A 23,133-nucleotide genomic window follows, 5' to 3' on the forward strand; every position below is an offset into this window, starting at 1 on the left:
CTTGGCTGCCGGGAGAAAACTATATAAGACTGGATAGAGCATCAGTTTCTCAGCAGTTGTTTAGTTCAGCATTGAGTACAGAGTATAGAGATATTCACCTTAAGCTTCGCCTTTTAGATGTGCTCTGACTAGAGATGTATTATGCTATGTTTAGCATTCTGAGCAGTTTGAAGTGTAACTACTGATTGTACTCTGTGATACTTAGAGGAGGTGTACATGTATTTTTCCAAAAAGTTCCAGAATTGTGCCATGTTTTGGCTATACAAACCCATACACAAGCCACATTACATTCACAGACAGATGAACTGTTTTAGGAACTCTTATAAAGATTATAAAAAGGTCTATGCATAAAGAAATCTCCATATTTTGTACAACCTTGATTATCGATATGATTGGGTATTCCTTAAGCATTCGATATGATTAGGTATCCTTAAACTCCCATATAAACACAAATAATAAGTCTTCATTTCATTTTTTTGGACACGGACAGCTTTGGAACGTGTAGGTGGCATCCTGATACGCTCCGTGAGTATTTATTTTTATTTTTCCTTTTCGAACTTCTGCTGCAAATTTGATCACGATGTCGTTGGCAAAAGAACCTCCTGATAAAACTTGGATTGACAATAGCCCAATGGATACTAATATTACAGAAAATCATGGAATTCAAATTGACAGAAAACGATCGAGAAGAGCAAGCCATCACTAAGAATGCAGTCACAGCTTTTATTAAAACATATGGACCTGAGGGGAAAATAGAGATGGATAACCCGAAATTTAAAAAAATTTACAATGCAGAAATTGAAGATTATATTCAGTATAGACATTCTCGCAGATATAAAAAGCAAAAAACCGCTGATAAAAACCGAGAAAATAAAAACGAGAAACTTCAGAAAATCTTCCCTAACCTTATGAAAGGTATTGCCGAAAGTAGTAAAAAACCAGATAACTCAGAACAGTCAGAAAATTCTTCCGAATGGACAATCCCCAGGAAATATGCTAGAGCAAATGAAGATAACGATATAAGATCTGATATCACTAAAAATAACAGATTCAGTAACTTACAATCAGAAATATCAGTTGACAATCGTACAGATAACTTTACCTATGGTACAGGAAGCAAAATTCCACCCATTATAATCACAAAAGAAAAACTAAATTGGCTAGAACTTGATCACGATTTAAAATTAAATATGCAGTGAAGAATATGAATCACAACTTAAAAGGAAACTCAATTTTTATGTACCCTAAAAATGCAGAAGACTTCAGAAACATAACTGCAATGTTTGATAAACTCAAACGTAACTACCACACCTACTTATCTGATCACAAAAAAAACTACAAAGTTGTTATAAAAGGTATTCCAGAAATTATCTCCGCAGAAGCTATATTCGAAAATTTAACAGATAGAAAATTTCCAGTAAGAAAAATAAAGCAATTTACTAGAAGACATGGTGAAATTCTTGAAAAATTACCCCTATACTTTGGGGAACTTGATAACTCAGAAGAAGGAAATGCTATTTACAAACTCAGAAGAAGGAAATGCTATTTACAATGTTAACAATATATTTAGTTTTAATGTAAGAACTGAAAAATACAGAAATAATGGAAACTGCCCTACTTTAGATGATAGCGGTACGGGCATACTAAGCATATATGCCATCACCCAATACGCTGCTGTAAATGCGGACTTAATCACAGGACTAATGAGTGCAACTTAAAGAAAACTGACACACCAAAATGCGTTTTTTGCAATTTAAATCATGTAAGTTCGTTTACTGGATGTACGGAATATCTGAATAGACAGACTTGCTGAAATTAAAAGAAGAAACATCGCAAAAAATCACTTACAGAAATTACAAATTCTACGAAATACACTTACAAATTCTACGAAAACTCAAGCTCCTGTTAAAGATGAAGAAAACTTCCCGCTCCTGAATCTAACACAACCCACAGTTACTTACACCACTAAAAAGTCAAGTTATAGTAACACCCTGAAGAATAAAATAGAAGAAAATAATATTAACGCCGCATTTCAAAATCTTCAGTCAACATCCTGAGATGCAGGAATCACAGGTCATTTACAAAATGTGATGTCACAAATAGTAAAATTTCTAAAAGTACCACAGAAAAACTTAAAATTGGCTTTCAGATCTTTCTTTATTTAATGCAAGTAGCATAAACTGAAGATTAAATTTCATTCCTACTACAGGAAGATCCCCTCCCTCTCTCCTTGCTCCATGCAAACTCCCTTTTCAAGCAGTTCCTCTCGGGGTCAGTTTCTCGGGGTCACGTGACTGGCCTCGGCGAATCTACTTCCACGTCACCTCGAAGATTTTCAGCTCAGACTGTTTGCCGTCATTCTCTCTACACCTGAAGAAAATGTTTATGTAAAAAACTTTCTCACTTTACATGCATATGCATCTGCTAAATTTCGCATTATATGGCGTGGCGTAACCGCCTTATTAAAACTATGTTTTCCAATGCCATATTCTCAACAGAGGCAGTCAAAGTAGTTTAAGTTTAAATAAAGAATGTTACATTTGAAGATTTAAGGTGAAAAAAAAAATTTTTTTTTTTCTTTTTGTTTTGCAAATACGTTTCCAATGGAGACTTCCGAGCAACAATTAAATGGCATTCCCAGCTGATCATGTGCCTTTTCATGTCCTCTGGGCGAGTTCATGGCAAGATGTGTTGAAGGTCATAATGCTTTAGCACTACAGTGTATTTTAGAGAAAATTAAATGATTCAGCACCAGACCAATCTGCACCATTAAAAACACCTTTTATCAATTACACTAACATTCCATATACTTTAATTTATGGCAGTCTAAAAATGTACACGTAAAATTATTACCTGCATCTCCATATTATTTAGCAACATTTCTTTAGCCTTTTTCACAGCTTCTGGTGTTCCACATATTTTTATGCTAGAATCTAAATAAAAAGAAAAACATCACTTTCTCTGTGTAAAGATACACTAGAGCATTCTAGAATTCTGATTAATTTACTGCTTTAAAATTTTTATAAGTCACATAAAACGACAATGCAGTACACACATAATTTAAAGGAGTTAAAAAAATATTACATAATTACTACTTTTAAACAACCAAAAAAATTGCTAGCATAGATTATACAGTCAAAAGTCTTTAATCCGGACTCGTCGGGACTTCGGCGATTCCGGATTTTTTATCATCAATTTAAATATGGTAAGATGGCATGCAGAAATTATAAAATTAAAAATATGAAACAGTAATTTATGAAACAAAGAGTATTAATTATGATCTAAAGAGTATCAAAATTTACAGAAAAAAAAAAAAAAGCTTAATATTTATTTGTTTACATTATTAAACATTTCTTTCAACGCGCGCATGCGTAAAGCACACTTTACGCAGAGTCGAAATTAGAAAATTGCAACCAGAAAACTATTTGATGTGTATTCGTGATATTTATAATGACGAGGAATTTGATTTAAATCATATCAAAGACTGAGTACATCGAGATGAAATACTACATTTAGTAAAGAATTATAAGCCGAATAAAATAAAAATATCTGCCTTGAGGCTTGTGCTGACAGATCAACTTCCAGTTCATTGCGCGCCGCGACGTCCCCCCCCCCCCCAGGCAAAGCAACGCGAAACTGATAAACAGATTTCGGAATGGTTAGAGAAACAAAGGATATGCCTTTATCCATTTTTTGCAGCAATTCCACTTTTTGTTTGATGGACATCAAAACATTCTTTCACTTTGTAAATCCTTTGGCAGCTTCAGAATCGGAAATTCTTTTTGACATCATCCAAAGTTCAAGCTTACTTTTATAACATTGCTCTAATAGTCTGCAAAAAATAATAAGCCGTATCCAATCCGAAGATTAAGGAACAACGCAATCTGCAACATTAAATGAAATACATAATTAGATCATTTTAGCTTAGCTTATACCGACCGTTATACATTAAACGTGCATGCGTAAACGTATTATGCGCATGCGTCAACGCCTATGCGCATGAGTTAACGTATTATGCGTTGACGCATGTGCAGAAAATTTGTAACTTTGAGGTCCGGATTAAAGACTTTTGACTGCATTACATACAAAATCTGAACCAGCATAAAAAAGATCTTTAAAACATTTCAGATATTGAGCCCTCAAAATTTTTAATGCTTGCTTAATAATGATACAGTTTGCCATGATAAAATTTTATTAAAACGTTATTTGTTCTAGAAGAAATATTTGAGCCAAATAAGAAGCATGTCTGAAAATTTTTAAAAACTTCCTACTTTTCGAAATATCGAAAAATCTTAATACTTTTTTGCAATTCCTTTCAGTTATTAAAGCCAGTCAACTTTGAAATCATTAGGCAGTCGACTTTCTGGACATGCACTTGAATGATGAAAGTGTTTAAAAAAACTATTACCCTTAAACAGCTAACAATAAATTTCACTCATACAGACCCGGCTAAGAAAATTTTTTTTCGCCTACCAACGGCCGAGTAGGTAAGACCCTGAAACGCTGGTAGTTCGACTTGGAAGGAAATCCAGACAAAAGTGTAGAATGGTTGCATGGAATTTCAATGCTCCTCACCCACGTAAATTAGCACCACAGGAAGAATTCCTATTTTAGGCAGATAATCCTCTAGTGCAGGGCTTCTTAACCAGAGATGGCAAATATTTTTAAGTATTAAATTCAAAAATTAAAACCGCAACCTCCTGATTGAGTTTTTTCTCTAAAACTCGTAAATTTATGCATTCTGAACTTTGTTCAAGGTAGCCACTTATAGACTTAGAAGTCACTTACAGACTTATTTTTATAGCAAGAGGTGAACGATCTGTCTGCATGACATTTTTCGTGGTTCTTCCAAGTTGTACGTTTCACAAATATTCTTTTAGCCTTAGACATAACAAAATTTGCCATAAATGATGCTTTTAAAAGAAGTGATAGAAATGGATGCTGTATTTAATAGGCAATAAAAAATAAGTTCCTATAGAAAAGGTAATAGCATCTCATTCTCTTAGAACTTATCGATTTATTAGCACGTCGGCACTTTATACGCCATTTCCGGGCTCGTATTGTTCCATTTTCAACGATAATCATTTTTTACGTCGGTTTTCTGTCTATAGCAGCAGATATTTAGTCTTCTTGTTGCTTTGTATTTGGCCCGGGCGCCAGTTTTGCTCACTACTCCACTTCCTTTTATTTTTAAAGAATTCGTAAAATATTGTGCATTTAAATATTTGTGAAAAAATAATAAAACAAAATTAGACTTTCAAAATCGAAAAATGGCTAGGTTGAACTAAGCGGAAAAGTGATGATTCACAGGTGATGGATCCAGGACCATCTACTAGCACTAGGAATACTGAAAAGAAAAATTGTTTCTAGAAAATAGTGAAAATAATGAAAGTTATTTATCATTTGGATTTACTTGGAATGGAGATGAAATAGACCCTCAATGTGCCGTTTGCAGTGAACTATTATCCAATCAAAGTATGAAACCATCGTTTCTTAAAAGACATCTTAAATCTAAGCATGTCAATTTAAAGAATAAATCTGAAGAATATTTTAAGGGGAAATTATGGGATTTAAAAATAGTACACAAGTAATGAAAGGTTTTGTTACTTCAAGTGAAAAAGCTTTTAAAGCTAGTAACCTGGTAGGCCTAAGAATTGCTAAGACTGGGCAGGAGAAATTGAAGAAAACCGTATATTATCAACAGCTAAAAATATCGTTTTAACATTATTCAACGAAAAAGCGGCTTAATGAACTTGATAATATTCCGTTATCAAAAGATACAGTAACAACAACATACTCTTATAACCGCTTCTGCTACTGAAAGCAACTGTGGTGTTTTGTAACGATTGCTGCCAGTAAGTGGGTTTGAATCCACGCTTCTAAAACACTCCGTTATCTCACTCCGGGAGGAGTGAGGCAGGAGGAGACAGGTGCTAACTACCAAAGTGGGCAAAAGCGTTAGGCTAAAACATGGCAGAGCAACGTCAGCTGAGCAAAAGGGCCTTAAAAAAAATAAAAGCCAAGTGGCTAAAAGAGGAAGGGGTGCCTTTCGGCTAAAAAGGGAAGAAGCAAAAAGCTAAAAACTGGAAGAAGGGAAGAGCCATTACGACTAATAAAAAAGAAGGGGAACAGGCGAAATGAAGCAAAACCTATCGACCATGGAGGTAGGAAAGGGTCTTACTTCCTACCTCCATGCTATCGACTAAAAGGGGCTGAGAGGGAAGGCTAAACGGCGAAAGGGAAAGAGAAAGCTTTGTAAACTTAAAAGAAAAAAGGGGGGAAGTCATGACATTTTTTACATAAAATGAACAATTAATTAAAGCAGAGTAAAATTAAAATAAACATATATACAAACAAAATAATAACCATAACAAATAATAATTATAACAAATAAATAATAACAAAATAATAAATAACAATAATAACAAAATAATAGAAAAATTCAAATAAACTTATAAACAGATATACAATTTGCTGCAGGTGTAAGTAGACACCATAGAGACTAAATAATTGAACATTACATTGAAGTAAATGGAAGGAAAAATAACAATCAGAATGACATAAACATTGTAGGATTAACGATAAACAATAAAGTCTCAGTCGTAGTTGCATAATTGACTTCATGGCATTAAGAGTAGAATTGCACTTTGCCAATGTTCCCAGTGAAGGCAATGGTGATGGAAAAAGAGATGTTCTTTCTTTTACTGTTATTGGACAAGACGTGATGTAATAGAGAGCTTCTGAAAACACACACACAGCCACATCTTGTGTTCTTTTTATGAAATCTTTGAATATATTGCGGAAATTTACCATGATTTGTCAATACTTGATTTAAAATGTGATCTGATTGTATACGAGAGAGAGAGAGAGAAATTTGTGGGAAAAAGGCATAAGTCGAACGTCCTGTAGAGTCCTCATCCCATCTTTGCTGCCTTGTTTTAAGCGATTCTTGCAGGATTTGATGTTTGGCCGAAATCTCTGAAAGTGGCACTTCAACATCTATCTGACCTTGTTGTGTTGCGTCGGAATCTGCTCCTTCGTTCTCTGCGATTCCAATGTGAGCTTTAATCCAATTAAACTCCACAGAATAAGAATCTAAAAGAGTTTTTATGATTTCTTTTAGGCTAAGAATGCTTCTTTTCGTAATTTTATCACTATTTAAACTTTGAATGGAACTACGACTATCTGTAAAAATACGAACAGGAATACTGTTAGTTATTTTGGAACCTATCCAAATGAGAGTTTTTTTTTAAAGCAAGAATCTCTGCTTGGAACACGGAAGCCGTATCATTTAATCTATAAATTTCTCAATGAACTTCGTGCCCATTGTTGTACAGTCACATATCTTTAATCCGGATGCCCATAATCCGGAATAATCTATAATCCGGACCTCAAAGCTACAAACTTTCTGCGCATGCGCATAATATTTTTTACGCATGCGCGTATGCGTGTACGCAAGCGCATAATACGTGTACGCATGCGCGTTTAATGTATAACGGACTGTATAAGCTAAGCTAAAATTATCTAATTATCAATTTCAGTTAATGTTGCAGATTGCGTTGTTCCTTAACCTTCTAATTGGATTCGGGTTATTTTTTTTTTTGCAGACTGTTAGAGCAATTTTATAAAAGTAAGCTTGAACTTTCGATTATGTCAAAAAGAATTTCCGATTCTGGAACTACCAAAGCATCTACAAAGCGAAAGCATGTTTTGATGTCCATCAAACAAAAAGTGGAATTGCTGCAAAAAATGGATAAAGGCATATCCTTTCGTTCTCTAATCATTCTGAAATATGTTTATCAATTTCACGCTGCTTTACGGGGGGGACGACACGGCGCGCAATGAATTGGAAGTTGATCTGTCAGTACTATCCTTATCTTCAGGCCAGATATTTTATTTTATTCGGCTTATAATTCATTACTAAATGTAGTATTTCATCTCGATGTACTCAGTCTTTGATATGATTTAAATCAAATTCCTCGTCATTATAAATATCACGAACACACATCAAAAAGTTTACTGGTTGCAATTTTCTAATTTCGACTATGCGTAACGTATGCTTTACGCATGCGCGCGTTGAAAGAAATGTTTAATAAAGTAAACAATTAAATAATAAAGCTCCTCCTCTTTTTTTTTTTTTTTTTTTTACACATTTTGATACCCTTTAGATCATAATTGATCTTTATTTCAGAAATTACGGTTTCATATTTTAAATTTTATAATTTCTGAATGCCTTCTTACCAGATTTAAACTGATGACCTAAAATCCGGAAAAACCGCTATTCAGGAATCGGCGAAGTCCATACGAGTCCGGATTAAAGACTTTTGACTGTACATAACGAAAGCCGCATCTACATGTTTACCAATCTTAGATCCAACTGTAAATATTTCGATATTTTCCTGTGTTGGAGCTTCGTTCCGGTACTCTTAATGACTGGCAATAAAGCTGCACGACGATGAGATCATGCACTTACGTAAATCTTGCGAGTTCTTCCAATCTTAAGATATTATTATTTATTTATATCCGAAACTGACTTCTGTAGATCTCTAAAGATGCACAATTATGAGCTTTTTATAAAAAAACTTTCGTACATTCGAACCAGATCTTTTGTTTTTAAAAGACTAACACCGTATTTACTAGCATATTCCCCCTTTTCCTATTAATTAACTTGAAAACCGGGAGGAGAAAAATACGCGGCGTACATTATTTTGAAGAGACGGGTTAAATGATAAAACAGCATATTAAAAAGTACACATAAATACACAGTATTATTACTGGATTGTATATTTCAAAGAACTTACGAATTTCATTATCTTTCTTATTACTTCGAAATACTTTCCTATTTCAGCATACATTTTACACACCAGAAGTTTCTAAATCATATGCCAAAAACTCTATGGGATATGCCAGTAAGTAACGGTAAATAAAATTACTCATTTTTGCATTCTCAGTTAGGGAGCAAGTTTGGTTGCAAAAAGTTTTCAAAAAATGTATAAACCACAGATTTATGAGTTTTTTCACAAAAAAAAAAAAAAAAAAAAAAAGTGCGAATATGCGTCATAAGCTCAACCATTTCCTTTTAGAATGCAATCTTAAAACATGTCTTTTAAAAGAGATATCCCATATTCAGCTCTACTATATCAACTAACTCGTTTTTCTCCTTGTTTGCCAACATTTGATTATGACGGTCTGTCAGGATTTAATTAATGGTAAAACTCACATGGTTGAGCTTCCATTATGCTCATTCAGTTCCACATCTGAATCTTTTTAAAGTCATTAAAATTACTGAATGTCTGAAACAGGAAAAATATTACTGCAGCCACGTTCATAGATGTTAACATAATACGATAAAATTAGAGCAGAAAGGCCTTCTTCCAAAGCACACAGACTTGAAATGCAGTAAAACTTCTTTTAGCGACTACCCGTGAAAGTGAAAGGATTTTTTTTTTTTTTTTTTAAATAATCATATACGAGGGCATTTCGAAAAGTATGGCTCGCATTCCTTAAAAAAACATTTATTTAGAAAACGTAAGTTACATCTTATTAACTGGATTATTTATTATTTTTCGACATAATCACCCCCTTTATCCAAACATTTGTTAAGTCGGTGCACTAGCTTTTGTATCCCACAGTTATAGAAGGTTGCCGCCTGTTGGAACCCAGCGCGCACACAATTTCCTGTACCCTAACTTGACAGTCACAACTTCATAAAGAGTTGTCATTGACACTTCCGGTATGATCTGATGCAATTCTTTCAATTTGAGATGTCTATTCGCGTTCTCTGAAGAAGAGCATCAGAGATCACAGATGGCCGACCTCTTCTTTGTTCGTCATGAACATCGGTACTACCTTTAGAGAAATGACACCATTTCGTTACATTTTGTCGATTCATAATGTTCCCATAAACAGAAACAATTTCTTTGTGAATATCCGCTGGTAGCTGACCTTTTGCATGAAGAAAACGTATGACGGAACGCACTTCGCATTTAGCGGGATTCTGAATCGGCACAGCCATTTTAAACACGACCTACTCCAACCAGAATCAACGTTGAAATGCCGAACGACCGCGAGGAGAAAGCTAACGGTTCAAGGTTAACACCTGTGTTGCCAACTTGCTCACCAAAAGTTTTCTTTTCCTCTGGCGTACGGTGTATCTTTACTTTTCGAAATGTCCTCGTGTGTAAACCATCTGCATTGGTCAGCACATCTTTTAAGGCGCTCTCCTCCGCGTAATTGAGGGCCCACCAGCGGCCGAGCGGTAAAGTCGCTGAACACTGGTAGTTCGGTCCGAGGTTCGAATCCCGCGAACGGGCTGGCTGCATGAGCGTTTTCGTGGTTTTCCCCATGTGTAACGTTGTTACGAGAAAGTTTCCCTTAGAAAGTCCTCCACGAAGGCTTCCCTCCCGTTAGGCAGATAGCCCTAGTGTGCTTTGCCATAATTAAATAAACCAAACCAACCTCCGCGTAATTGTCTGGAATAAAAAGCGACCGTCCTAGGAGGTTTTACTGTACTTCACTAACAGAAGTTCACTTTGGAAACGAAAACGCAACAGTGGTTCAAAAAAAATCTGAGTTGAAATATTAAGGTAATAACGCTTAAAGTTGGCATACGGGTGAGGTAGTAAAACGGCTTGCTGAGGCCAAATGTCATTAAAAAACTCGAAATCTTGGACAAGGTCAATGAAACGATTACAGTACGCCCTTTAGTCCGTACGTCTGTCTACTGGACACAGGAAATGTGGATAGTTCCCTTCATTGATGTATTATGCTTCGTTTGGAAAACAATTCTAGACACGCATCCAAATAGCAAAATCCATTGCATAACGGCATAAGCTGAACTAATTTGAAATGATTAACTTCACCCTTACAACTTTGGCAGGCGATACCATACTGGCATTGTAAGTTCATGCAGCCTGGTCTTGGCATAGGTCATGCAGCCTGGTCTTCGCATTGTAAGTTCGCAGGTACACAATCGCCATGTACTCCTCTTAATGCAGTATAATGCTTCCCAGTAGTTGGTAATATTTTGGAAGGGTTGTGCCAAATTCCGTCATTAACCGTGCCAACTTCAACCGACCGTATTTTTAAAATGTAACAAGCACTGAAAAGCATCATCTTGATCTCGTATAAACATCATGTTAATAAATTACTCTCTATTCTGCTTAAGACGATATTTTAATATAGTTAGAAACAGCTACAAAAAAATTATATTGTTGCATGCGTACAGGTTCGTTACGAAATAAATGCACAAGTCCGATGAAAAATGAACAAAATTTACTATTATCACAACAAAAATGCTTAAAACTCCTCAGATGTTCATACTGTATTACAAATATCTCACAGTAGTTATCTTTTAACTACTCAAACGTTCAAGAGAACTTAATTCAAAACGACTAAAGAAAGCTAATTCACGAATTCGCTACAGTCAACAAGAGCAGTTTTCTACACAAACTCTTAAAACAACAACAAACTAACTAAAATCACAATAACAACGAACTGAGAGGTTTTCTCCTTTTGTAAGATTTTAAATCGCGCGCCAGAATTTTCTGGAACTTTCTCGAAATCAAAAAGAGATATTTATTTATTAAATGTTAAATGCACGTGCTCTTGTATTTTTAATTTTCCGGCTTAGCTTTCCTTTAATATTCGTCACGCGCTGCACTGCACGGGGAATAAAACAATTTAATTTATAATTCAACTATTTTAAATATCAAATCCGTAACAATATTTTGAAATTTCGAGATGCAAAATCCCCTTCCACATAAACACACACAAAGGTTTGCATGTATATAAATACCTATTAAAAACTAATAATTGTTTAAACGATATTCGAATTAGTACATTTATTTCACGATTTAATTCTGCCTTTACACAGAAGTCATTTCCTACTAAGAAACCATTTTTCAATCCAAGTTGATAGATTTTTTTTTTTTTTTTTTTTTTTTTTTGGGGAGGGGGTGGGCCAGTTTTAAATGCAAGTTGATTCAAAATTGTGTAATTATCTCTTTCTTTCCAAAAGACAACCCCCATGGACAGGAAGAAAAAAATCAAAAGCGATCTCAGCTTGACTTTGTACTTCCTTAAACGCATTCATTAGACGGCATGGCTCATGCTATTATTAGGCACATACTGACCTAAAGGGCATCCAAAATTTCACAAGACCATTGCACTTGTTACTAAATCAAAGGTACAATGTATGTCAAAAATCACGCGAAAAGATTATTAAGTCTTTCCTCTAATTTTATAATTATTTCTTATTACATTCCCCCATTTCTTTTGTCTTCCACTATATTTCTAGTATTCACTTAACTCTGGACCTTTTTTACTTCCTTGTAAGAAGTAAAAAAGAAGTATTGTAATCGCGAAACGTTTCAGGCATCATATTTCAACGAAAATATCCATTTTGACCGCTATCGAGTGCAATTTAACGATGCTTTTACGTGATATCTGTAAGTAAGGACAGAATAAAAGACTCTTTCCCCGCAAAAAAAAAAAAATATTAAACTGATTTAAAATGAATTATACATACGTACATACTCGACATCGATGTACGTACGTATCTCGCATAACTCAAAAACGAGTAGCCTCAGAACGTTGAAATTTTGTATATCGGACTGCTATAACATGTAGATGTGCACCTCGTATTTTGGTTGCAATCGGCCGCACCAAAAGTATATAAATATATGTACACTGCTAAAAAAATATAAAAAATAAATAAATAAAAAGGGGCAGTTCTATATCTCCCGTTCTACTGGGACGATTCACGAAATTCCAATTGCGTTCTTCATGTCTCGAAAGCGCGACTTAGGATATATATTAGATTTATATATAGCACTATTCTAACATAGGTTTTTTGACACAAAATCGGACGTTTTCTGAAATAACATACCAATTTTTTTCCATATTTCGATTCTACGACTCAAATTATCCCAGAATACTAATTCTTGTAAAAATCGTTAGAGGAGTTTTTTAAAATATTAGCTCTCAAATTTTAGCTCATCAATGTTAATTGAATTTGGCAAATATTTATTAATATCTCTTTTTTTATTAAACTTTTATTATTTTTCCTGTCACATTTCGAAATTTAGGTTCATTCCAAATAAATTTACCCATTTTTGTGTTTTATTTTTTAAATTTCTATTTTTAAATAATTTTTATAAACTTTTCGAAAAAATTTTTGAATTTTAACCTATAAAATTTTTACCATCATCTTAAAGTAGGTGTACTTCTAAGCATACCTGCAAAAAAATTATACACTTTTTTATTCAAAATTTACTAAGATATACACGAATTTACATATTTTCGCGTTTTGTAATTTGGCATCTTTTTTTTTTTTTTTTTTGAGCGATTTTTTCTACAGTGAATTGCCATAGCTATTTTTAACCTTAAATTTCAAGTAAAATTTTACGGAGAATTAATTATATGAAATTTTTTCCCTCAATGATGCGTAATAAATAATTATTAATACTATATGAAAAGCTATTTTTTTTTAATTATAGATGATATTATTCAAATTTTTAACTATTTTTTTTTTAATTTCTCTCTTTCTTCTTTTTAAAAAAAAAAAATATGTGTAAGAGTAAATTTTTATCTTCGGCGTTTTATTGTCTGCTACTTTACTTTAACTTCGTTTAAATCGAATTGTCTAAAACTGAGAACTTTCGTTTGATGTTTATTTGAATTTTATGAAAATATTTTATGACATTAACTGCATAATTTATTTCTAAACAAGTTGTTGCTTATGAAGTGGCTGAAAGAGCGGCTGATACTATCATCCATATTTTTAAAGCACAGTATATTTTTATAGAAACATAAGATTTAGAATAATTATTTTTATAAAAGTCAAATTATGATATAAACATACAACTCTCTAGAGACCGAATTAATGGGAGTTCAATGCTTATGTAGAAATGATCTGCAGCTACTTTAAGTAAGAATAATTATATAAACGACACCCAAATTCTGGATTCAATTAACAACGAGGGTACGATGTTTATTAAATGACTTTCATAAAAAAATCAACTCATTTTTCATCCTAAAATGTATTCTTATGTGTAGCGTATTTTCATTATATCCTTAAAATTCTAATTTAGAATGTAATTGTCAAGAACTGAATTCTAATCATTAGTAATATAATAAGTAATTATTACGGTTTTCAATAAATCCTTCTTATAAAATAATTGCAAATATTTCAAAAAACTTTCTGTCTAAATGCAAATATTTCTAATTTTATATTAATCACGATTGGACACGATATTATTTATTTGCACTTCAATTCTTACCGTCAGCACTAGTAGAAATTACAAATCGATTATATTTAATTAAGGAATGACCATCTAAGTTTAGAAACAGCTTACCGCAACAGCAATTCAATTATTGGCGCCGTATCTTTGATATTACTCCCGATTGGCAAGCTACATCATTTTTAATGAGTATTCGGGTTTTGCTAGTAACTTCACTTGGAAATCGCGCTTAAACTAGGTTAGTTGATTATCTGAACATATAAAGAACATGGGAGCTATTTGGTTAAGATGCTTTCATAGAGAACCTTTGTAAAGAGAACCTAGAAAACTACGAAAACCAACCATGCAGCCTGAGTTAGACTTCGCAACAAACAATTAGTATTTAACGATCTGGTAACTGGTGAGGCTCCAATTAAATCTCCAATTTAATATTTTATTTGTAAATATTTAAAATATTGTTGTATTCTTAGACACAAAAAGCTGAATTTCAGTTTTGTTACCTCGTTAGTAAATTTTATATTAATCACGATTGGACACGATATTATTTATTTGCACTTCAATTCTTACCGTCAGCACTAGAAGAAGTTACAAATCGATAAAATTTAATTAAGGAATGACCATCAACAGCGTACCACAACAGGAATTCAATTATTGGCGCCGTATCTTTCATATTACTCCCGATTGGCAAGCTATATCATTTTTAATGAGTATTCGGGTTTTGCTAGTAACTTCACTTGGAAATCGCGCTTAAACTAGGTTAGTTGGTTATTTGAACACAGAACGAACATGGGAGCTTTTTGGTTAAGATGCTTTCATAGAGAACCTTTGTAAGGAGAACCTAGAAAACTACGAAAACCAACCATGCAGCCTGAGTTCGCAACAAACAATTAGTATTTAACGATCTGGTAACTGGTGAGCCTCCAATTAAATCTCCAATTTAATATTTTATTTGTAAATATTTAAAATATTGTTGTATTTTTAGACACAAAAAGCTGAATTTCAGTTTTGTTACCTCGTTAGTAAACTACCAAGCCGTAGTGCACATTAATATTCAATTTCTTTTGCAGTAATTGTATTCACTTAATATTCTTGGAATATGAGCTAAAGAAGGAATGTTCTCGGAAGATTAAAGAAGTGTTTAAATGCAGTGATATTAGGTTTGTCTTACAAGATCAAAATCAAAAAGATTCTGCAATGTCAAGAGTATTTGACTTGTAAATGGCTGTGAATTAAGCAGATGACTTTTAATCTTACGTTATTCAGTCAGAAAACGTATTCCAAATGTTTTGTAGTGCATGACAATGCATCTTTTCATTATTCAATAGCCATTCGGAGAACCGCTTGCATTCGGAAATAAGTATGTGTACTCAATCGTCCTGCATGTTCTTCAAATTTGTCTTCTTGTGATTTTTTTTTTTCTTTCCCAAAAATTAAGTTGCCTCTCAAAGGAAAGTTTTTTTACATTGAAGAGACAAAAGGAGTATGACATCTACTTTTAGATGCATGTCAAAAACAGATCTCTACAAGCCTTCTCTTCCATTACATGTTGTGCAGTCAGACAAAAAGTTGCATCAGCGTAAATTCTATAATCTATTTTTATTACACTCTGATTACTTTATTAACATACAGTGAATATATACTAAATCTTTTACTTCAGCTTAAGTAATTCGGAATTGTTGTCGGAACTAGGACTTGGAAGATAAGTCAAATTAAATATTTCGATAACCCAATAAATTCAAGGTCGAAGTTTCAATATTTGATTTTCGGAGGGAGGGGAAATTTTTTCAGTTTTGGTCCATTATCCTAAGTATATTTGCTTCGATTCTTCATTTTTCCATAAAAGCGAAAATCTTACGCATGGTATACATATAATGCATAGCTTCAAATTAAAATTTAATAATATACAGGGTGGTTATAATTAAAGTTTCACTTTGAAACGGTCATAAAAGGAAAACTACTGCATCAAATGTTATCAAACTTTGTAACCGTGTAAAGGAGGTCATGGGAATTTATTTCTCGCGACAAAAAAGAAAGTTCGAAACCTCATCACTAGAGGGGGAAATGGCGGTGTATGCAATATTGTTAAACGAAATATGGGTCGGAATCTAACTTAACCTTTTGTTACACGGGTTTAATATGTTGTATACCCTTAAGAAACTTTGAAGTGAGCAAATTACCATTTAAAGGCGTTAAATTCGATAAACGTCGAGTGCGCCATCCGTGTAAGGGAGAAATTCGTCCGTGAAAACCACGAATTAGCGATTAGAAAATGTGAAATCGCAAATCACTCGCACAAGTGCGTACAATCTGGAAATCGTTTTCTTACAGATCGCTAATTTGTAATATTTGAAGCCTGAATTCGGTCCTAAAACATGAAGATACTCTCATTCAAAACGCTGTTAATCGATTTGGGCCAAAGAAACCCCTCATGTTATCTATCTAGTTCCATTGCATTCTCCTACTGCATTCGATTGCATAGCAGTCATTCCACACCGTTTGGTGTGGAATGACAGCTAGTTTTATAACTGAACCATTTTTCTCTGAATAGCAGTCGACAGCTGGACCACTGCGATTTCAGATCGCTTAGAGTCAATGTTAAAATGTTTCGTGATACATGAACTGCAGTAACGTGGCATTTTAGATACTACGATTTATGCAGGGCGGGGCCCCACCTCACATGTGTCGCACAGTTACTTAGGCAACATTTCACGATTGAACGTCTTATAGGCCGACACTTCTCCTCTTCCCACCAAACCTCAACCTCTGTTACTTTTAGCTATGGGGTTATTTCAAAAGCACTGTTTATGGTGGATAATCTAAACAATTTGGCAGAAATGAAAAAATAACTTGCTTTCGGAAAATACTGGACGCTACATTGAACATGCTTTGTAACACGTTTCGGAAACGATTAAACACATTTTAAACCGATGTTTTCCTGTCTTATTTCATTTAACAATATTGCATACAGCGACATTTTACCCTGGTGGTGAGTTTTTGAACTCCCCCCCCCGCGGAAAATAAATTCCCATAACCTCCTTTACACGATTCTCAAATGTAATAACATTTGGTCCGGTAGATTTACTTTTATGACCATTTTCAAAGTGGAACTTTAATTATAACCACCATGTAAATTAAACTTTAAAAGTTTGACAGTTTGATTCAAGTCCCAGCTTTAAATATATAAATATATATATATATATATATATATATATATATATATAAGTTTTTATATTAATCCTCTCAGAAAGAATGTTTAAAGAAGCTAATTTTTCTCCCGCGTTATAGATTGTATAAAAAAGCATGATCTTTAATATGATTTACATTATTTTAGTCGATATAAGAATCGGGTTACTCGGTGGTACAGAATAAACACTGCTGGACTGTTTTACTTCTTTATCATTTAGCAAAAAATCTAATTAAAATATTTATCATTTGGACTTCTTTAAATTTTATTTATAGTTAAAATGACTAGAAAATGAAAAGCTGTCTTCACCTGAAATGCAATTCCTGCAATTGATATTTTAAAAAAATTGACAAAAATGAAAAATTTATGGAAGTCTAGCAATCGAAAAATCTTTTAATTTTCTTGTGTGAGCACTGAAAATAACTGCAGAAGGAAAGAAAAAATTTAGGGAGAAAAGTAAGCAAAAATTTGCAGGGAAATTTGGCTATCAGACATATCAAGATGTTTCAAAAAGTTGGACGCTTTTGAAGATACTTTCAGGATACTTCAAAGAATTTAGGTGTTCAAAGAGAAAACACTTGGACGTGTACACCAGCAAATACCATCCATTGAGCTTGTGTTAACAGAAAAGACAAAAACGATATCATTGCAGATTAAAGTGAAGAGCGACTGGTTTTAGACTATATGGTTGTATAAATTTAAATTACGTTATAGAACATCATATCGTATCATAAACGGAGAATCGCATGATGTATGTGCATGTCAACTAAAAACGGTTTTTTTTTTCCTCCTGATGAAACAGCGGCCGAGCGATAAAGTCGCCGAACACTAGTAGTTAGGTCCGAGGTTCGAATCCCGCGAATGGGCTGTCTGAATGGGCGTTTTCGTGGTTTTTCCCATGTGTAACGTGTATACGAGCGAGTTTCCCTTAGAAAGTCCTGCACGAAATCATCTCTCCCCTTAGGCAGACAGCCCCAGTGTGCTTTGTCATAATTAAATAAACCAAAACCTCTTGATGAAAGCAGTCTTTCCTTTTCCAAAATGCTTAGCCTCTAAAGACTGATAAAGGCTCTGATGAAATGGATTGATTTGGATTATTATGTTACGGCAAAGCAGGGCTATCTGCTTAAAAGGAAGGATGCCTTCGTGAAGAAATTTCTAAGGGAAACCAACTGGCATACACGTTACACATGAGAAAATCCACGAAAACGCCCATGCTCCCCAGCCCTTTTTTTACCGGAATTTGAACCCTGGAGTCAATTACCAGTGTTCAGCGACTTTACCGTTCGGTCGTTTGTGGGCCTTTATGAAATGGAAAGCGATAACTTTATTTAAAATGATTGTCAGAAATACCAAGATGTTTCGAAAAGTTGGTTGCTTTTTAATATACTTGCAGAATGCCTAAAAAGAAAAAGAGCAAGAATAAAGCAGAATGCCTGAAGAAAAAATAAATTTTTGCGTAAAATTTAGTATTTGTACTTTAATTTAAAACTTTCTAATCTTATGATATTTGATTCTTGCGATTTCAAAAGTAAAATATTTGACTAAAATATGAATAACATTTTAAGAAACCAAATGTAGTTTAAAGCAGTGTATGCAAGTCATCCTAAATTAAAATGCCGGTTATACATCTCTCTTAATTACATATATCCTCTCTTATTTATATATATCTTTTCTGAACAGAACGTTGAAAGGCGTGTTAAGTGTGCTTTACTGTATTTTCTCTTTTAATTATATGCAGTTTTCAAATGCAAAGTAGTCTGGGTTACAAAGTATTCTTCCGAAAGAAACGCAATTCAAATAAATAAAATCAAATTCTGGAAAATTTATATTAATAAATATATTTAAAATGCTCAGTTCGAATGAATAAATAGAAAATTTTAAAATAATTATCTGAAGAGACAATGCAACACTAACAATTAAAATAAAAGTCCAAAAATTTTAAAATTACCTAAAATAGTAACTATGACTAAAAATATAGTATAAAGAAAACTATTTGAAAAAAATAAATAAATAAACGATGCGCCTTTGATTTAAACTACGCAGTTCAAATAAGTAATTAGAAATTTTTAAAACAGTTATTCGATGCAACGTAAACAATTAAAACAAATTCGAAAAAGAAAAAAATTCCTTAAAATTAATAACAATTATAATTAAAAATATAAGATAAAGAATATTGTTTGAAAGAAGGAACGATTGAGTCTTTGTTTTTCCTCTCACGCACTATGTAGAAATGGAAATGAAAATAGGTTGCCACATATTAAGAAGTTCGCCAAGTTAACTAATTTTGGCGCAAACTGAATAAAAAGCGCCGACATTAAATTGCTGAATTCCTCCGTAAGTTTCGCAACAAATTTTACAAAATTTAATATTTAGGCTTAATTTGAGTCGTAGAATCGAAATATGTAAAAAAATTGCTATGTTATTTCAGAAAAAGTCCGATTTTGTGTCAAAATACCTATGTTAATATAGTGCTATATATATAAATTTAATATACACTCATGTCCATAAATTAAAAATAATGCAAAATCAGGCAAAGGAAGAGTGAGAAGCAAAACAAATTTGACTTATTTGTAAAGCTTATTTATTAAACAAAAGGTAAAGAGCAAAAAAGGATGCTATATGTTTGATATTATTAAAAAAATTAGCGATTATTTCTCCCTGGAGCAAATTAAAAAAAAAAAAACTATTTACAAAAAACCAATATTACACGGTTGGTATGATTGTTAATACATTGTATGTCTCCCAGACGATGCAATACAGTCCGTACAACGCCTAGCCATGCTGAGTACCAAATTATCGATCTGATCTTGGGGGATATTACACCACTCTAAAAGCAATGCTCTCCGAAGTTCCGGTAGACATGTAGGAGGAGGTTGACGGGCTGCAACTCGTCGGCCAAGCATATCCCACACGTGCTCTACTGGATTCACGTCCGGTGAGAATGCCAGTCCATACGGGTGATATCCTCCGATTAAAGGCATTCGCTTACGATGTTTGCACGGTGAGGACTGGTGTTGTCATCCATAAACACAAATTGTGAGCCCATGGCGCCCCGAAACAAACGTACATGTTCCAGAATGACGTCCCGATAGATTTGGCTTGTCATGGTTCAATTTGAACATGCAGGTCAGTTCTGGAACACAGAATAATTAATTCCACCCCAAACGAGCACTCCTGCACCACCGTAACGGTGTCGTTCAATGATGTTTTCTTGGTGGTAACGAGTACCTGGAGCTCTCCATATGAAAGTCCGGCGAGAATCAGACTGCAAGCTAAACCTGGACTCGTCGGAAAACATCACACAAGCCCACTGTTGCGGTGTCCACAATGCACGCTCTCTACTCCAGGCTAACCGCAGGCGACAGTGAGTTTCAGTAAGTGGAACGCATCTGACAGGTCTACGAGCATATAGACCAATCTGCCCTAAGCGTCTGTACACGGTCTGCCTTGAAATTGCCGTACCAGTGGCTGAAGCGGGCTCACGAGACAGGTCTGAGGCTGAGCTCCGCCTGTTTCTTTTGGCAGTAACTGGCTAATACCGGTTCTCGTTCGGCGTTGTAACTCTGGGGCGACCTGTGCTGTAACGTCTACTCACATTACCATTATCTTGGAATCGTTGCCAAAGCCTGGAGATGACACTCTGGGCAATTCCAAGTTAGTCTGATACTTCCAGTTGGATACGCCCACATTCCAGACGGCCGATAATTCTACCACGTAAAAAATCATCCACGTCCTTTGTGTCATAACTATTCGGTTACTGCACTGAAATGCTTATAAAGCGCCTGCGAACAATTTTACTTCTTTGCCTGTATTCCTTATATTTCACTCTTTCGTCATTGTGACGTACCATCGGTATCATCTGATTACTTCCTGAAATTTGCATATGATTTTTGAAGATGTGTGCAGTGATTTTACAGGTGATATATTTATTTTAGAGTTCGATTTCCGCGTGACTCCGAATTATCCTTAATTTATGGACATGAGTGCAAGTCCCACTCTGTTTTCCGGCTCAGTGATCTCAGTTTCTTTACTCTTATATATTAGTTGCTTTAAAGCAATGATGTTGCTTTAAAGCAATGCAAATGATTGAATTGTGTTGTTCTTATCTTCCGGTTAAGGTTTTTATGCCTTTAGTAAATCTGCATGAAAAATTTGTAGAGTTATCATTAATTTAAAAGTTGTTTAAGTGCAATTAGGCTAATTATTTTTTCCATGGAGGCCATGTTTGTTTATAAATTAAAACTTGGCAGAATAGCGGATTTGTTGCCAAATCTAGAAAAACTAAGCTTCGCAACAACAAAGATAACGCCGCCTTTTATTATTGCGAATTAAATCATGCTTAATCCATTCTGGAATTTATTCGAGGAAGTTAAGATTTACTTCGTAATTTTTAACATATATATTTTGAGTTTTTATGTATTTTTGCCTTATCGCGAAGTGAGAACTGAATTACTGTATTTGACGGCATATAAGACGCACCCTTATTTAGAAGGCCACACAGAAGGAAAAAAAAGTTTCAATAGTCCGCAATAACTTAAAATGTGGTTGCTTTTAGTTCTCACGTTTCGTAAAAGCCAAATAAAAAATCATTGAATGCAATTACCAAACATATTTTTATTAAGGAAAATTAACAAACGGCAAGCAATTTTGAACATGATATGTAAATTTCAATAATGAACAAATGAATGAACGGCAAGCAATCAAACACAATACAAAATAAAAGCAGAAACAACAAAAAACACAGATTCAAGGAAAACGTTGCCTATCATGAAATTAGACTTTAATCACTTTCAAAACCATAAAAATCCTTTTCACTATCATCATCATCGAAAACGAGAATATCGCCATCACTACTGTTTCCGTCATCTCTAGTATAACCTTCTACGAATAATGCGTCGTCTTCTGTTCCGTCAAGAGCATTACTGATTCCGCACTTCTTAAAGGACTTAACAATTACTTCAGCCTTTACGTCCTCCCAAGATCTTTTTACCCACTCGCACACTTGTGAAATAGAGGGCCGCTTCATTCTACCTGAGTGTGTGAGGGCGTGATGTGGCTCTCCTATCCACTCGTTCCATCGTTCTCGCACTTTTCCCTTAAATGGCTTATTCACCGATACATCTAAAGGCTGCAATTGGCTAGTCAGTTCACCAGGAATGACAGCTATCTTAATTCTCTCGCTTTATTCTTTATGGTTTCAGTTCTATGGGCGCTAAACTGATCTCCAAAACCAAAAGAGAAATTTCTTAAGAGTCCACCAGGTCGCCTCGCCCATACGTTCTGTAACCACAGTTTCACTCCAGCTTCGTCCACCTAGCCTTTCGGATGAACATGAACAATTACACCCGTTGGAAGGTTTTCTTTCGGATGAGTTATTCTTTTGAATATGAAAAACGGCGGTAGTTTTGTGCCATCAGTACAACATGTTAGAACTACCGTATATCGGGTTTTTTTCATGACCTGTGGTTTTTATGGTTATTGATTTAGACCCTTTAATACTCACAGTCTTGTTGGATGGTACATCAAATGTGAGTGGAATTTCATCCATATTTCCCATTTGACCGAGCTCAAAAGACGTTTTCTTGCATGCATTTATAACAAACTTATGAAATGCCAGTATTTTTCTTCATAATCTGCTGGCATTTTCTGTGCAATAGTTGTTTTTGTGCGCATTGATAAGCCTTGCCTTTTCATGAACCTGTA

General features: G+C 34.2%; 1 protein-coding gene across 6 annotated transcripts in view; it reads right to left on the bottom strand.

Moving 5' to 3' along the window:
* Positions 1-23,133, bottom strand: part of LOC118187360 (protein bicaudal C homolog 1-B-like) — a 254,265-nt gene that overhangs the window by 107,971 nt on the left and 123,161 nt on the right. For 5 of the 6 annotated variants that reach the window (XM_085825071.1, XM_035357562.2, XM_035357558.2 and 2 more), the window contains exon 4: positions 2,854-2,933. In XM_085825071.1, the coding sequence (XP_085681197.1) occupies positions 2,854-2,933 (80 nt within the window). Of the gene's footprint in view, positions 1-2,853; positions 2,936-23,133 lie in introns of all 6 variants that reach the window. The other variant, XM_035357560.2, reaches the window with a different exon arrangement.

Source organism: Stegodyphus dumicola, chromosome 1 (genome assembly GCF_044657685.1).
Source record: "Stegodyphus dumicola isolate Sdum_Otavi_A_Nest chromosome 1, ASM4465768v1".
NCBI classification, from domain to species: Eukaryota; Metazoa; Arthropoda; class Arachnida; order Araneae; family Eresidae; genus Stegodyphus; species Stegodyphus dumicola.